Source organism: Rhinolophus hipposideros (assembly GCF_964194185.1).
Source record: "Rhinolophus hipposideros genome assembly, chromosome: 9".
Classification (NCBI taxonomy): domain Eukaryota; kingdom Metazoa; phylum Chordata; class Mammalia; order Chiroptera; family Rhinolophidae; genus Rhinolophus; species Rhinolophus hipposideros.
The window spans coordinates 51,897,255-51,915,096 of NC_138055.1; the positions used below are offsets into that span (position 1 = coordinate 51,897,255).

General features: G+C 34.6%; 1 protein-coding gene across 16 annotated transcripts in view; it reads left to right on the plus strand.

The window, feature by feature from the left end:
* The window catches only part of ATF1 (activating transcription factor 1), a 55,252-nt gene extending 40,474 nt beyond the window's left edge, over positions 1–14,778 (plus strand). For all 16 annotated transcript variants that reach the window (XM_081058900.1, XM_081058892.1, XM_081058893.1 and 13 more), the window contains 3 exons: positions 3,941–4,123; positions 4,210–4,369; positions 10,374–14,778. In XM_081058900.1, coding sequence (XP_080915026.1) covers positions 3,941–4,123; positions 4,210–4,369; positions 10,374–10,518 — 488 coding nt within the window. In that variant the 3' untranslated portion in view covers positions 10,519–14,778. The remainder of the gene's footprint in view (positions 1–3,940; positions 4,124–4,209; positions 4,370–10,373) is intronic.
* Positions 14,779–17,842: the final 3,064 nt, after the last annotated feature.

The following is a 17,842-nucleotide window of genomic DNA, read 5'->3' on the forward strand; positions in this document are numbered from 1 at the left end:
TATCAAACATTCAAAGAAAAATTAACACCCATCCTTCTCAAGCCATTCCAAAAAATTCAAGAGGAAAGAAGGCTCCCAAGTTCTTTCTATGTGGCCACCATTACCCTGATTCCAAAACCAGACAAAAACATTACAAAAAAAAGATAATCATATGCCAATATACCTGATGAAGATAGATGCAAAAATCCTCAACAAAATATCAGCAAACCGAATTCAGTAATACATTAAAAAGATCATACACCATGATCAAGTGGGATTCATTCTTGGGATGCAAGGTTGGTTCAACATCCACAAATCAATTAATATGACACATGCAAACAAGATGAAAGGTAAAAATCATGATCATATCAACAGATGCAGAAAAAGCATTTGATAAAATCCAGCATCCACTGGATTAAGACTCTCAGCAAAGTGAGAATAGAGGGAATGTATCCAAACATAACAAGGGCCATATATGACAAACCCACAGCTAACATCCTACTCAGTGGTGAAAAGCTGAAAGTGTTTTCTTTAGATCAGGAAGAAGACAAGGATGTCCGCTCTCATCACTTTCATTCAGCATAGTACTGGAGTCCTAGCTACAGCAATCAGACAAGAAAAATAAAAGGCATCCATTTTGGAAAGGAAGAAATAAAACTCATTATTTACAGATGCCATGATGATATATAGAGAACCCTAAAGATTCCACCATAAAACCATCACATTAAATGAATTTGGTAAAGTAGCAGGATACAAAATTAATATTCAGAAATTGATTGTATTTTTATACACCAATAACAAACTATCAGAACGAGAAATTAAGAAAACAATCCCATTTACAATTGCATCAAAAAAATAAAATACCTAAAAATAAACTTAACCAAGGAGATACAAGACCTATATTCAGAAAACTATGACACTGAACAAGATACAAATAAATGAAAGCATTTACACCATGCTCATGTATAGGAAGAATTAACATCATTAAAATGGCCATACTACCCAAAGCAATCTATAGATTCAGTGCAATCTCAATAAAAATACCAATAGCATTTTACACAGAACTAGAAGAAATAATCCTAAAATTTGTATGGAACTACAAAAGACCCCAAATAGTCACACCAATCGTGTTTTTTTTTTCAGTGTAAATTTATTTATGTATTTATTTATTTTTTAATTAAATTTATTGGGGTGACAATTGTTAGTAAATTTACATAGATTTCAGGTGTACAATTCTGTATTACATCATCTATAAATCCCATTGTGTGTTCACCACCCAGAGTCAGTTTTCCTTCCATCACCATATATTTGATCCCCCTTACCCTCATCACCAACCCCCCACCCCCTTATCCTCTGGTAACCACTAAATTATTGTCTGAGTCACACCAATCTTAAACAACGAAGTTAGAGATGTCACGCAATACCTGATCTCAAACTAGACTACAAGGGTGTAATAATCAAAACAACATGGCACTGGCATGACAGACACATAGATCAATGGAACAGAATAGAGAGCCCAGAAATAAATCCATACCTATGTGGTCATTTAATCTATGACAAAGGAGGCAAGAATATACAATGGGGTAAAGACAGTCTCTTCAATAAATGGTGTTGGGAAAACTGGACAGATACACACAAAAAACTGAAACTAGACCACTTTCTTATACCATATAGAAGAATAAACTCAAAATGGATTAAAGACTTAAACATAAGACCGAAAACCATAAAACTCCTAGAGGAAAACATAGGCAATAAACTCTCTAACATCACTCTTAGCAATACCTTTTTGGATATGTCTCCTCCGACAAGGGTAACAAAAGGAAAAATAAACAAATGGTATTACATCAAGCTAAAAAGGTTTTGCACAGCAAAGGAAACCAACAAAATGGAAAGACAACCTAGTGAATGGTAGAAGATACTCACCAATAATACATCCAATAAGGGGTTAATATCCAAAATTTATTACGCACTCATATAACTCAACACCGGGGGGGGGGGGGGGGGGGGGAACCTATCCAGTTAAAAATGGGCAGAGGACCTGACTAGAAATTTCTCCAAAGAGGACGTACAGACTGATGGTCAATAGACATGAAAAGATGCCAGTAATTAGAGAAATGCAAATTAAAACTACAGTGAGCTATCACCTTACAACTGTCAGAATGGCTATCAATAAATCAATAAACAAGTGTTCATGAGTATGTGGAGAAAAGGGAACCCTTGTGCAACATTGGTGGGATTGCAAATTGGTGCAGCCACTATGGAAAAGAGTTTGGAGGTTCCTCAAAAAATTAAAGATAGAACTAGCTTATGACCCAGCAATTTCACTTCTGGGTGTTTATCAGAGGAAATTCAAAACACTAATTTGAAAAGCTTATGCACCCCTATGTTCACTGCAGCATTATTTACAATAGCTAAGATATGGAAGCAACCTAAGTGCCCATCAATAGATGACTGGATAAAGAAGAGATGGTACAGATATACAGTGGAATATTAGTCATAAAAAAGGATGAAGTCTTACTATTTCTGACAACATGGATGGACTAGGGGTATTATGTTAAGTGAAATCGGTCAGAGAAAGACAAGTACTATATGATTTCACTTATATGTGGAATCAAAACAAAACAGAAACACTCATAGATACAGAGAACAAATTGATGCTTGCCAGAAAGGAGAGGAATTGGAATGCTTCGTGGAAAAGATGAAGGGATTAAGAAATACAAACTGGCAGTTAAAAATTGTCATGGGGATGTCAAGTACAGCCTAGGGTATATAGTCAATAATACTGTAATAACTGTATGGTATCAGATGGGCACTAGACTTATCGGGATCACTTCATAAGATATATACATTTCTAACCACTATGCTGTTTATTTTAAACTAACATAAAATAATGTTGAATGTCAATTGTGATTGAAAAACAAAAATAGTTTTTAAAAATAGCACTTAATAATATTTAATACATCTAATGTTAGTTACTACTAGAGAGCAGGTAAGATACAGTGATACAGTATGAAGACTTTTTTTTTTTTTTTTTAAGATTTTATTGGGGAAGGGGAACAGGATTTTATTGGGGAACAGTGTGTACTTCCAGGACTTTTTTTAAGTCAAGTTGTTGTCCTTTCAGTCTTAATTGTGGAGGGTGCCGTTCAGCTTCAGGTTGTTGTCCTTTCAGTCTTAGTTGTGGAGGGCGCAGCTCAGCTCCAGGTCCAGGTGCCATTGCTAATTGCAGGGGGCACAGCCCACCATCCCTTGCACAAGTTGAGGAATTGAACTGGCAGCCTTGTGGTTGAGAGGAGGCGCTCCAACCAACTGAGCCATCTGGGAGCTCAGCGGCAGCCCAGCTCAAGGTGCCGTGTTCAATCTTAGTTGCAGGGGGCAGAGCCCACCATCCCTTGCAGGCCTCGAGGAATTGAACTGGCATCCTTGTGGTTGAGAGCCCACTGGCCCATGTGGGAATCGAACCGGCAGCCTTCGGAGTTAGGATCATGGAACTCTAACCGCCTGAGCCACCGGGCTGGCCCAACTTATTTTTTCATTATGTAATGTATTTGAAATTTTTTCCATGGACACACTTATCTATTTAAAAATCTTTTTAATGCTTCTTTTGAATAAATTTACAAACTATGTTAATGTGTCCTTCTACTTAAAAGTTTGTCATCGGTGCCCTCTTTTAATGCTCCAGAAGGGCTATGACAACATTTGCAGTTAGCATGGAGTGACCCATAGAGCTCAAAATGTGTTTTGACCAGTTATGTTGTACAGTTTGAGATTAAGATTAGTGCATCTGAACTGTAAAATTTTATAAAGAAATGTCATTTTATTTATTTTACAGATAGTTCACTCAGTCAGCACTTAAGTGGAACTGCTTTCAAGCCTATTTTAATAAACTTTTTTTCACCAATCCTTTGCAATTAGTGTATTGTATAGCCTTACAATAGCTGTGTTCTCTCTTTGGTTAAAGTTGCCATTGCCCCAAATGGAGCCTTACAGCTGGCCAGTCCAGGCACAGATGGAGTACAGGGACTTCAGACATTAACCATGACAAATTCGGGCAGTACTCAACAAGGTACAACAATTCTCCAGTATGCACAGACTTCTGACGGACAGCAAATACTGGTGCCCAGCAACCAGGTGGTTGTCCAAAGTAAGTATGCTTAAGCGTCTGTGCAAAGCATCCCAAAGTATTTTCAAAGCCACTTACAACTTAACTCATTCTTTTTGACCATATAGCTGCATCAGGAGATATGCAGACATATCAGATCCGTACCACGCCTTCAGCTACTTCACTGCCACAAACTGTGGTGATGACCTCTCCTGTGACTCTTACATCTCAGACAACAAAGACAGACGACCCTCAATTGAAAAGAGAAATAAGGTTGATGAAAAACAGGTAGGTAATAAAATTATACTGCCAGAATGGGTAATGTTTTTGCAAATCTCAAAACATAACCAGATGTTAACTGGAATTGTATATTAGAAATGAAGAGAGAGATTTATTATATCAGCTTAATTTTACTGAGTATTAGATTACGTCTGGTTAATTTTCAATGGATTAGTAAATCCCATTGCTCAATCTATTTAATATGTGGCCTAGAGTTCTTCCATTGCTATTGTGTCCTTTGAATAGCACAATTAAGCAAAGCTTTTCAAACAATGTATTTTGTTCTTGGGCTGACAAAGTTAAATGAAAATAATAGGTTGCTGTTTGACATTAACCACAGCAAGAGGAAAGAATTAGTGGTAATCTATGTAATACCTCGTTTACTTACTGACATAGAAATGCTCTTAAAAATCAATTCTTGAGCAGTTGTTTTAACCCCCAGAAACATTCACTTTCATTTTAAATGTATTTTAAACATTGCTGTATGCACTCTATGTATGTACATCAGGCATGAGAAATCACTGGTTCTTTGAGAAAAAGAATGTAATGGGTAGTCTGCAATGTGTTCAAGGGAAAAAGAAAAAAGATACCAATAAACTATATTAGGAACAAAAGACGGTAAATTACCACAGATACAATAAATTTTTAAAATTACAATAGGATTCTATTTTCAGCTCCTCACCAATAAGTTAGAAAATTACAGTAAAAGGATGATTTTCTAGAGCAGTAAAAATTACCATAAAAGGAACAGATGGATGAATTTAATTACTTCAAGATAAACTGTTGCTTTACTAAAAACTAAGAGCAAACATCACTGTAAATGAACTTTGTAACAAGGCAGGGACTGTTTTGGAGGTTCCAACCAATGCAGTAAGATAGGGAAATGAAGTAGGTTATGCAAATATTAGAAAAGAAGAATTGTATTTGTTTGCTTATGATATAATTGTATAGGAAATCCAAAAAACGTATTAAAAATTACTAAATTGAGACTTCTGTGTCTGACAACATGACTTTGGCTACATAATATTTTTAAAAGCTTGATGAAATATAAATACCGTCCTTTTAAATGATTGGATGAGCCCACAGGAAGGTCAGAGAATTCTGCTGAGATTAGGCATGAATCAAAAGCACAAGACATGGGGTTAATAAGCACTGAAGCAGCCCCTGTATAATCGAGATAAATTCAGGTCTTTGTGATTGGTATAGTTTTATTACGCAGAGGGGACTAGGGACAGAGCCTGGGACCTGTGCAGGCTGGGAAACTGGATCACAGATTATTCTTCATGAGGTAAAGACCCAAGAAGTGCTACACCCATAAACTGAGAATTGTAATTTAAAGACGGATCAAGGTCCATAGTGCCCTCAATTGCTTGGAAGAAAGCAACCTCAACACAGGCTTTAATGAATTCCCATACATTAAGTTCTAACAAATACAAATTGAAAAATTCATAGACTACCCAAGGAATTAGGCCTTGATATGTACCAAAGCCCAAATGTAATTTTCACAGAAATTTTTGAGGTATAAATATTATTTTCTTTTTTGTTTGTTTGTTTTGAGATGAGGAAACTGAGACTTAGAGAGGTTAAGTTACTTGCCTAGGTTATACTGCTTAGTAAGTGGTAGAGGTAGGATTTAAGCTCACAGGTCCAGGTTTCAGAGTCCAACGTCTTAGATAATACTACACTGCCTTTCAGGAGTAAGCATCAGCAAAAAAAGCAGACAACAGAATGAGTTTTGTAAAGTCTTCAGTTTTATAATGGGAAAAGGAAAAACAGTATATATGTTTAAAGGAAAAAGAGGATGTCATTGAAAATCAAAGATGAAGAGACTATAAAAGTGATAAAAATTGAAAAAGAAAAACAAGGCTGTTATTATTAGCAAAGATATATTCACCCGCTTAGAATATCTAGGAGAATCATCTACAAACTATTTATTTGAAAGCTTAAAAAAGAACCAGTTTGTACTGGAAACCCTCCCTTGTCGTTTAGTAAAACAGGAAAAGGCTGGTGGGGGGAGGGAATATAAGAATTTAAATGAAAGAAGTAAAACTATTACTATTTTTATATGATTGCTTTTTTAAAAATACCCAAATGAACTTACAGAAAAATTATTAGAAGTAATGAGTTTTTCAGGTTGTTAGATATAAACGGAGAAATATACTATGTCCACACATACGGAAACTCAGTATTATAAAGATGACTATTTTTCCCCCAATTGATCCATAGATTCATTGCAGTCCCACCCAAAACCCAAACAGTTGTTTGAAGAACTTGACAAGTTGATTCTAAAATTTATAGAAGAGTAAAGGGCCATGAACAGCCAAAATATTCCAGACAAGAATCAGGTGAGGAGATACCAAGTTTTATTTAAAGCTTTGGTAATTAGTGTGGTATCAGCATTGAGATCAACATAACTTCTATCTACCAGAAGATAACAGAAAGCAAGTGAAAATGTAAGCTTCAAACCTATAGAAGTTATTTGTAACATATCTAACCAAAAAACATTTGTTTGAAAAAAATAGAAGGATCAAAAATAAGAAAAGTACAACCCAACAGAAAAAAAAATTGGCAAAATACATGCATAGGCATTTCTCAGAAAACACACATAGTTAATAATCACGAAAGATCGCTTACCATTATCAGTAATTAAAGAAATGCAAATTAATACCACACACTTAGATACCATTGATCCTCACCCAATTGGCAAAAATCTTAAAGTCTAACCAGGAGCTGGCAAGGATTTGGAACTCATATATTGCTTATGGGAGTGTAAATTGATGTAGCCACTTTGGAAATGAATTGGTCGTATCTTGTATAGTTGACCTGGATATGCTCTGTGACACTGCTGTTTTACTCTGTGTATGTGACCGAGAGAGACTTTTGTAGGAAGCATGCATAAAAATGTTCATAGCGGAAGAAATCAAGAAACAACCCAAATAACTATAAGTAACAGAATGGGTACATAAATTGTGGTATTTTGTATTTATACAACAGTATTCATACAGTGTAATAGTGTTCATTTGTAATGATTAAATGAACAATCAATTTAACATGAATAAATATGAGAAAAGTAAACTTGTGAAAAAAGCAAGTTGAAACAATACATAGTGTGATATTTTACAATATATTTTAGAAAATAAGCAAACTAAATAATATATAATTTAGGGGCATACATATGTACTAAAACTATGAAAATAAGCAAGAGATTGAAGCTAGTAATTGCTTCTGGGCAAGAGGCAGGAGTATGGAATGAAAATAGCATAGAGGGTCCTTCAACAGTATAGATACTTTCTCGTGTGTGTGTGTGTGTGTGTGTGTGTGTGTGTGTGTGTGTGTGTGTGTGTGGTTTAGGTAAGGGCTAGGGTTAGCATTAGGTTTAGGATAAGTGTTACATTTAGGGTTAGCTAGTTGAGTCAGGATAGGTGTATGTTTAGGGTTAGAGTTAACTTTGAGGTTAGGGTTCAAATTAGAGTGGTGTTAGGTTTAGGACTAGGATACGGGCTGGGTTAGGGTTAGGGTCTCATTTTGAGTTAGGCTGAGTGTTCAGGGTGAGGGTTAGGCTTAGCGTTGGCTTTGTGATTAGGTGTAGAATTTGGGTTAGCTTTAGGTCAGGGATTGGGTTTCAGTTAGTGTTGGGGTGAGGGTTAGAAGGAGTCTAGGGCTGGGATGCGTTAGGGGTTAGGATTAGGGTTACTGTTAGGTTTGGGGTTAGGTTTAGGGTTAGGTTTAAGATTATCATTAAGGTTAGGGTTAGCCTTGAGGTTAAGGTTTGGGTTTCAATTGGGTTTTGTGCTTTAGGCTGAGGTTTAGGGTTAGGATTAGAGTTAGATTTGAAGTTAGGATTTGGGTTTCAAATAGGTTTAATGTTAATATTAGGGTTAGAGTATGGTCTGTGGTAAGGGTTAGGATTAGTGTTAGGTTTTGAATTAAGGTTAGGTTTGGATTAAGGTTGGAGGTAGCTTTGAGGTTAGGGTTAAATATAAATTAGGGTTAGTGTTAGGTTTACAGTTAAGTTTAGGGTTATTTTTTGGTCTTTTTAATTGTTTGATTTTTCGAGTTGAATAGTTTCTCTTACTGGGTATTGAGTTTACATGTAAAGATTTTATTATGCTACATAACTTACATCTATACGACAGACTTGTGTGTGTACTACTTCATAAAAATTTTTTAAACTATAGTAATTTATAAGGAAATTTAGTAAGGTGTTTTTCTACTATGAATTACCATCTTGAAAATAATGGGAGGTAATATTACATTAATATTAGTGACAAAAATCTTAAAATACTTAGTAAATTTAACAGGAAAGGCATAGGGTCCATATTTTTTAAATCTTACTGAGAAGTAAAATAGTATCTGAACAAATAGAAAAATACTGTTTCTTGATGAAGACAATTAATATAAAATGTCAACTCTTCCAGAATTCAAATATAAATTTCATGTGATTCTCTATATATCTTTATAAAATTGGACAAAATAAGCTAAAAGTTTACATGAAAAAAATAAATATCCAAGAATGGCCAAGAGCAGAACGAGGTTATTTTGTCTTATAAGGCATTGAAGTGACCCTAAAGCCACTGTAATCAAAATTTGGTATCAGCCAAGAGGCAGACAGTAACATTAACAAGTGGCATAGAGAGGCCAGAAATAGCTTGTTGTGCTAGTTAAATGCCCTTGTAAAGGATGGCTTATTTAATAAAAGATAAACAATCAACTCCACATTTGGAAGAAAATTAAATTGGACTCCTATTTTTAATACCATGTACAAAAGTAATTCCAGATAAATAAAAACTTAATTGTGAAAATTAAGCAGTAAAGTCTTTAAAATAAAATGTAGAGGGAAATATATAGTGCATGACATTTTAATCTAAGCCAAGAAGAAAAAGAGACTAAAAAAGGGCATTTATGGCCCAAGAATAAAAATAACAGAGGTCGAATGATAGATTAGAAAATAAGTTAAAAACAGGTAAAGGATTAATACGTATAATGTATAGAGAGAGTTGTGCATTAGATTGTTTGTCTTTCTAATAATTTCTAATTGTAAAATGGGCAAAAGGTATGAAAGGACAAAGGGTATAAAAAGACAGTTTACATAAGAGCAGATCCAAAAAACTGACAAACTTTTAAAGATGCTCAATCTCACTAGTTCGGGAAAAGAAAGTTAGTTAACAACAAAATATCTACATGGCAAAAATCTGTGTACCAATATAGAAAATATAGAAACATCATTAAAACAATGAGTGTTAAAAAGCAAATTGCAGATAATATCTACAGTACATAGTATAAAAAATACTCAAAATAGTACTTTCTACTTCTGTGTGTGTATAAAACTTATATGTGACTTCATAGAAATATTCTAAGAGGACATGTACAAAATGGATTATCAAGCACTGTTTGTAATTAAAGCTCAATAAATAAAAATTAATTGCAAGAGGAGCCATAAATTTCACTCCTTGGTATTTATCCAAGAGAAATGGGACTTGTTCACAAAGAAACTGGCACAAAAACATGCATAGCAGCTAAAACTACAGACAGTCCAAGAGAAGGATCAACAAATTGTGGTGATATTCATACAGTGGAATATGCCCCAAAATATAAAAGAATAAACCAGCATGCAGCAACATGGATGAGCCTCAAAAATACAGAGGAAAGGAGACCACACACAAGACTACATACGGTATAACTGTTATATGAAGTTCTGGATTAGGAAAAATTTCATCTATGGTGATCAGAATCAGAACAGAACAGCTTGGGGAGAGGACTGACCAGGAATGGGCATGAGGGAACTTTCTGGGACAATAAAAATGTTCTGTCTTGGTACTAGGTATGTGGGTTATACAGGTACATGCATTTGCCAAAACTGAATTCTACATTGAAGATCTGTATTTCACTGTATATAGATGCTACCTTAATTTTTTTAGTTAGGAAAAAAAAACAGGGAAAATTAGTAAAGTGCATTTACTGTTTAAAGAAAGTGAATTTTTTTCTAACATTGGCTTTTAATGCTTATATTTAGAGAAGCTGCCCGAGAATGTCGCAGAAAGAAGAAAGAATATGTGAAATGCCTCGAAAATCGAGTTGCAGTCCTGGAAAATCAAAATAAAACTCTAATAGAAGAGTTAAAAACTTTGAAGGATCTTTATTCTCATAAAAGTGTTTGATTCTTAAAGAAGATACTTTGTGGACTTGTCTAAAAATTAGGTGGATTTTTTTCTTCTTAGTGGAGTTTTATAAATTAAAAGGTCAAAAATGCAGCTTTTTTTTTAGGCTTTTGCAACTCAAAGATAAATACATTATGTAAGAGATCTGTTGTGACAGAGGGTAAAGTGGAGAATGACCTCAAGGAAGTTACTGGCACAACTGGAAGCTTTAAACATTAAACACTCAAGAGGCAGGACATGAACTTTCATCAATTTGAATTTTCTAAATAGCAATCATTGTTAATAATCTAAAATCATAGATAAAATTGGTAAATTGGTAAATTGAATTTCTTAAAATAAATCAATTTACCCCATAGGTTTGCATTTCTTACTATTTCCTAAAACTTACTTTTTGCAGTTGTGTGTGTGTGTGTATCTTATTTCTGCCAATAAAGTCTAAATTACAAATATAAGAACTAATACATAACTAATATAAATTATGTGTCTGATTACATATACTGGTTCTATTGTCAAGTTTTCTAAATGAGCTTTTAAGTTTGTTTATTGGACTCGAGAGTTTTTTGAGAGTGGGTTAAACTATTTTTGAGGCCTTGTCCTAAAAGGCACCTAAGGTACATGGATAGAGTGTGGTGATTTTGTAACATTTTTTAATCAGAAAGAGAACTGTTTAAAAGTTTGATACTTTTAAATAGTTTGTTTTTTGGTTATTCTGGGAATGGTGATTTTCTACAAAGATATAATTGTTTTTTGATTCTATATCCTATATGCAGTTGAATATACATTACTTATTCTGTTGTGCTTTAATAGAATGGAATGTTTACAGGCCCTTGAGGTAATATTAGAGTATTTTTTTAAAACCTTCTGAAGATGCATACCAAAGTTTTCCAAGAGGATTTTATAATCGATTTAATGTAAGGTTTATCAGATTCTAAAATAGTACGGTTATTAAAGCCATTTTATGTTAGAGACTATTTTGTAACGTAGTGAATGGTACATTTATAAAAGTGACTGCCAATATATTTTTATAGCTAATCTTTATAAATTCTAAAGTTGAGTTTTTAATGATTATTTTAAATGTTTATATAGTTTGTTTAGTAAAAAAAAATATTTTGCATCTCGAAGTATCATTTTTATATTATGGGAAGTAAAGTTTCCAGATACGGCTAATATTTGAATTCTCAGTTTTGTATGCAGTTTATCCAGAGTTCAACAATGCTGTCAGTTCACCAGTATTTGTCCTCTGTATTCCAATTAGTGTACACTTTGAAATTGTACTGCAAAGCTGTTGTGCGCTTCTTACACAATATATATCATATCGTCTACGAAATTAAAAGACATTTGATAACATTAAGGTTGCTGAATGTAAAATGTATTGCTTGATATATAAATGACAAGCTTCCTGATAGCCATTCTGTTAGTTATATTAAGTATAATGTGTTTCTTTCTAGCTTTAAAATGGGGATAAATTTACAATTCTGGTCTACAGTCTATTTTAAGAGGGGATATGCTTGTATGTTTTTACTCAGAACCAATTATAATAAACTAAAGGTAGCGAAATTTTTTGTTCTACAAGTGTTTAGGACATGGTTAAGGAGCTGGTTACCTAGAAATCTTAACCCAGTTGATAAATTTGTGATTAATCCTAATGAAAAATTTCATTAACAGGGTCTTGTAAATTGAGACTGTTTATTGGCAGCAAATTATAACAAGTTTGATCACCAGTGGGATTACTTATATCACTTCTTACCTTGTAAAGCCAGAGTCTTAAATTAGTGGTCTATTAAGTTTGAAGAATAGAAGGTGGTAAGGGGTCACTGGGTTATTTCAGGAGATTTTTAAAAGGGTAGATGTTATGCTTGGCTGCAATAGAAGATAGTCTAGCTCTTAGTGCCTTAACAGCTGGGCATCCACAAATATTTGTAAACTCTGCACTGCCTGCAGACTTCTGGTGTAGGGCCTTGCTCACTGGATCAAGTCACCTGGCCTAGCTGTACGTAACAGACACGAGCAAGCCTCTGAGGATTCCATGAGTGCATGCCATATATTATGGCTTAGAATTAGATAGTTGTCACAATGGCAGTTCACATTCCCAGAAAAGATGCTATAAATGATATAAAGAGTGAAATTTGACTAAGGGCTTGATAGCTAATTTAAAGGAAAGTCACAGTATAGTGAAACAAAATGTCAAAGTATATCAAAATCTAATTGCAGTAGTCATCTAACGTTATTGACTCAGATACAACGTAGCTTTTCATAAATACTGCTTGTTTTTACTATAAAGCAAAGTAAAGGAACACTTACATCAAGTGTAGAATTCAGAAGCCTGTTCTAGGGAAAGTTTAACAGGAATCTTTGAGGGGTAGTCATTTAGAGGAAGGTTTAGGCCATTTAACTCCTTTTTTTTTTTCTTAGACATAACTTTCCCCTTCATCAGTGTCAATTTTTTTGCAGCAAACGGGCACTAATGATCAACTCTTTGCCATTTCATGGTTGAGATCCTTTTTCTCAAAATTGATACATGTACTAGTTTGCTGCCTTCATTAAGTAATATTTAACAGTTTTTAACTGGTAAGTTATGTATATATGTATCAGTTTAAATTGTTATAAATCCAGGGGTATTTGTATACATAAGATACACAATCATGCCATTTCCTTAATAACTACTATTTATTGAGTGCTAACTATGCACCAGAAACTATTATGGTGTTCATTCATTCAGCAAATATTTATTGAAGGCCTTTTGTATGTCAAGTATTACTAGGAAAAGAATGATGAACAAGGCAGTGTTATAGCTCTTGTGGAACTTAAGATCTTAATGTCATCCTGTAAGACTGGCACTTGCCTAAGATTATATAAGCATTAATAACTAGGAATCTGGGATTTAAACTGATCTTTAACCTTTCAACCTAAAATAGTGGTCTCTTCCCCACTCCTACCCCCAACTGATACTTTATTAAACTCTAGGGGGACACTCTTGTGCTCTTGCAGTATCCACACAGTCTAGGGTAGTGCTTGCTTGGTCACAGGAGTGCTCCATGTTTGTTCAATGAATGAGGGTTTGGGGTTCAAATTCACTAAGGCAGAGGTCTGATACTTGAACAAGTTCACATGTTAAATAAAACTAGGGTGCAGATCTAGGTCTCTGATCATCTCCAAAGTTTGTGGCCTTAACCACCAGAATATACCTTCTGTCTTATCTGTGTTGTTGAAAAGTCTGAAAAGCTTTGTTCCATTGTACAGTAAGTCCTCACTTAACATCAGTAGGTTCTGTGATTTGAAGCAAAACAATGTGTACCAAAACCAGTTTTACCGTAGGCTAACTGATTTAAACAAGAGTTAGTTCTTACAGCATCTCATCAACATTAGAATGAAAGTATGTCGAACAAAAGACATTCAAGGACCTGCTACATCTTTATGTACCCATTATAAAAGATTTTGAAAGTTCTATTTAAATGTATCCACTAGATGGCAACCTCCATTTTAAAATCACAGAAGTTTACAAACAACTATATAGAAAACTACACTAATTAACATCAAATCGTTGTACACCCACCATCCAGAATTAATAAGAGTTAACATTTTATCTTGTGTATTTTCTGAAGAAAAATACACAGATGAACTCCCACCTTTCAGTAGTCCAATTCCCCTCCCTAAAGGAAACCACTATTATGAATTGAATGTTTTTGTATTTACTACATGAATCTATAAACCCAGGTCATATTGTAGTATCTTTTCAGAAGCTCATAAATGATACCTTAATAATAGACCATTCTCTGAATGAAAGGTCAAGCAGACAAGGAAAACTTAGGACTTTAGCTATGGTAATTTAATACTTTTAGAAAACAACTGAGCATCAAAGCATTTGTTTTTTCAACTGACAGCTCTCAGATTTTAATACCACATCTGGAAAAGATTCTTGCCAAAATTTTTTTTTAATTTAGAAAACATTGCAAATAACACTTAAACTAAGTTTATAAAACACTAAACAAAACCTGACTTGGACTTTCTAACAAGTATTTTTAAAAAGAAAAAAGGCCACATCACTTTGCCAAGTAATCAAATACAATTTCTATGAATTAACTGTACAAAGCATTGTGCTTGGTGAAGCATACCAGATAAACATGAAACATGAGTCTGCTTTCACAAGCTCAAACCACTTGGGGACATGACAAATAAAAGAACAAAAGAACCCTCTACTTTTCACTATAGCATACAGAGAACATCTAGAATTCTACACTCAGTAAAAATACTCAGCAATCCAAAAGACAGGAAAGAAGAGAAACAGGACAAATTGCCCAAAATAAAATGGTAAAAATTATATGTATCAGTAATAATAAATGTAAATGCACTGGGCTTTTCAGTTAAATATCAGATTGTCATGTTGAATTAGGAAACATAATCCAGCTATATGTTGTGTATGAGGGGTAAATTGAAAATTATAAGGATACAGGAAGGTTGAAAGTAAAAGCATGGAAAAATTTACACCAAATAGTAACCAAAGGAAAGCACTTGTATAGCTAGATGTATATTGAACAAAGTAGGTTTTTAAGGGAAAATTACTACTTGGAACAAAGATGGTCACTATAAGATTCAATTCACCTGGAAGATAAAACACATCTAAACCTGAATGCTCCTAATAATACAGGGTCAGAATATTAAGCAAAATGCAGATATATAATAAGAAAAAATTCTCAATCTTAGATTTTTTTTTTTTTAACTTTCACTTAAGTGTGTTTTCCCAGGATCTATCAGCTCCAAGTCAAGTAGTTGGTTTCAATCTAGTTGTGGAGGGCACAGCTCACAGTGGCCCATGTGGGGATCGATCCGGCAACCTTGTTCAGAGCACCACGCTCTAACAAACTGAGCTAACCAGCCACCCCAATCTTAGATTTTTAATATGCCACTCATAATGGAACCAAAAAGCTGGAAAATAATCATTAAAAACACAGGTTTGGGGGCCGGCCCGATGGCTCAAGCGGTTAGAGCTCCATGCTCCTAACTCTGAAGGCTGCGGGTTCAATTCCAAGAATGCCAAGTTCAATTCCTCGAGGCCCGCAAGGGATGGTGGGCAGCGCCCCCTGCAACTAAAATTGAACGCGGCACCTTGAGCTGAGCTGCTGAGCCTCCTGGATGGCTCAGTTGGTTGGAGCGCATCCTCTCAACCACAAGGTTGCCGGTTCGACTCCCGCAAGGGATGGTGGGCTGTGCCCCCTGCAACTAGCAACGGCAACTGGACTTGGAGAAGAGCTGCACTCTCCACAACTAAGACTGAAAGGACAACAACTTGACTTGGAAAAAAGGCCTGGAAGTACACACTGTTCCCCAATAAAGTCCTGTTCCCCTTCCCCAATAAAATCTTAAAAAAAAATAAAACATAGGTTTGAACAATTAAAAAACTTGACCTATGTATTGAATTCCACCATTGTAAGTCACCACTGTAAGGCACATTCTTGTCTCAAGTCCCACTAAGAAAGGAAAAACACTGCCAGCTAAACTATGATATGCCATTGAGGGCCACATGCATACTGATTTCCGAGATGTTTAAAAGTGGAATGTGTGTCTTACAATCAATGAAATTTGATGTAGAAGACACAGCTAGAAATAGTTCTTTTTTCAAAGCACATGAGTGCTTACAAAAATAGGTTACTATGTTGGGCAATAAAGTAAATCGTGACAAATTTTTGAAGGATAGGTTTCATGCAGACTGTGTTCCATTGACCTCTGGTCTATCCTTTCACCAAAACCACATTCTTGATTACTTCTAGTAAGTCTTGAAATCAGGAAATATGACATCTTCGGGTTTTGTGTTTTTTTTCCCCCCAAAAAAATTGTTTGGCTATTTAGTTCCTTTGCCCTTCTATATACATTTTAGAATCAGCTTGACTGTATCTTTAAAAAAAAAAATCCTGCTGGGATTTTGATTGGGGTTGTGTTAAACCTATATAAACATGAGGTGTGATCAAAAAACACAGTGAATGTTTAAATTTTTAAAAATTATTACAATAAAAGATACATTGCCATTAATCTCCCTCAAAATATTCCTCATTTTGAACACACTTATCCTATCATGCCACTTTCTGAAGCAGTTCTGGAAGTCCTCTTTCATGAGTGTCTTTAGTTACGCTGCCGTGGCTGCCTCGATGTCCTGAATCGATTCAAAACATTTTTCTTTCATGGTCATTTTGACTTTGGAAAAGAGCCAGAAGTCGCACGGTGCCAGATCTGGTGAATAAGGTGGATAAGGACACACTGTAATGTTTTTATTTGACAGAAATTGCCGCACCAGAAGTGATGTGTGACATGGAGTGTTGTCATGATGGAGGATGAAGTAAAGACACTCACGAAAGAGGACTTCCAGAACTGCTTCAGACAGTGGCAAGAATGATGGGATAAGTGTGTTTGATGCAAGGGGGAGTATTCTGAGGGAGATTAATGGCAATGGGTCTTATACTGCAATAATTTTTTTTATTTAAATATTCACCATATCTTTTTATCATATATCATAGATGAATTTGGGAAGAATTGACATCTTAAAAATATTGAGGCTTCCAATCCATAAACACAATAGATTTCCATTTATTTAGGTCTTTGATTTTTTTTAAGTGTTTTGTAGTTTTCAGCAGAGACCATGCACATATTTTGTTAGATTTATACCTAATTACTACTTTGTTTTTCTTATAGCTACTTAAAATGTTTAAATTTCAGTTTCCAATTGTTCCTGGCTATTAGAAAGAGGCCTTCTGTCCTACAACCTTACTAAATTCACTTATTAGTTCTAGGAGGTTTTATTAAGAGCTGTTTTGGGTTTTTCTGTGTAGATAATGTCATCTCTGAATAGAGACAGTTTTATCTCTTTCTTTAAAATATGTATGCCTTTAATTAATCTTGCTTTATTGTACTGCCTAGGGTTTCTAATATGATATTAAATGGGATTGGTAAGAGTGGCCTTAATTTGTTCCCCAAATTTGTTCTTAGGGGCAAACCACTAAGTCTTTAAGTGTAATATTAGGGTTTTGTTTGTTTGGTTGTTTCGTTGCTTGCTTGCTTGCTTGCTTGGTTTGATTTGGTTTGGTTTGGTTTGTAGAAGCCCCTTCTCAGTTTAGAAGTGTTTCTTTCTAGTCTTAGTTCATGAAATTTTTTTATCAAGGGTAGATGTTGAATTTTGTCATGCTTTTTCTACATCCATTGATATGATCACACAACTTTTCTTCATTAGTCTGTTTATATGGTAGATTTTATTGACTTTCAAATGTTGAACCAGTCTTGTATTCTCAAGATAACTACCACTTGGTCATGTATAATCTTTTCAATATAAGTTTGGATG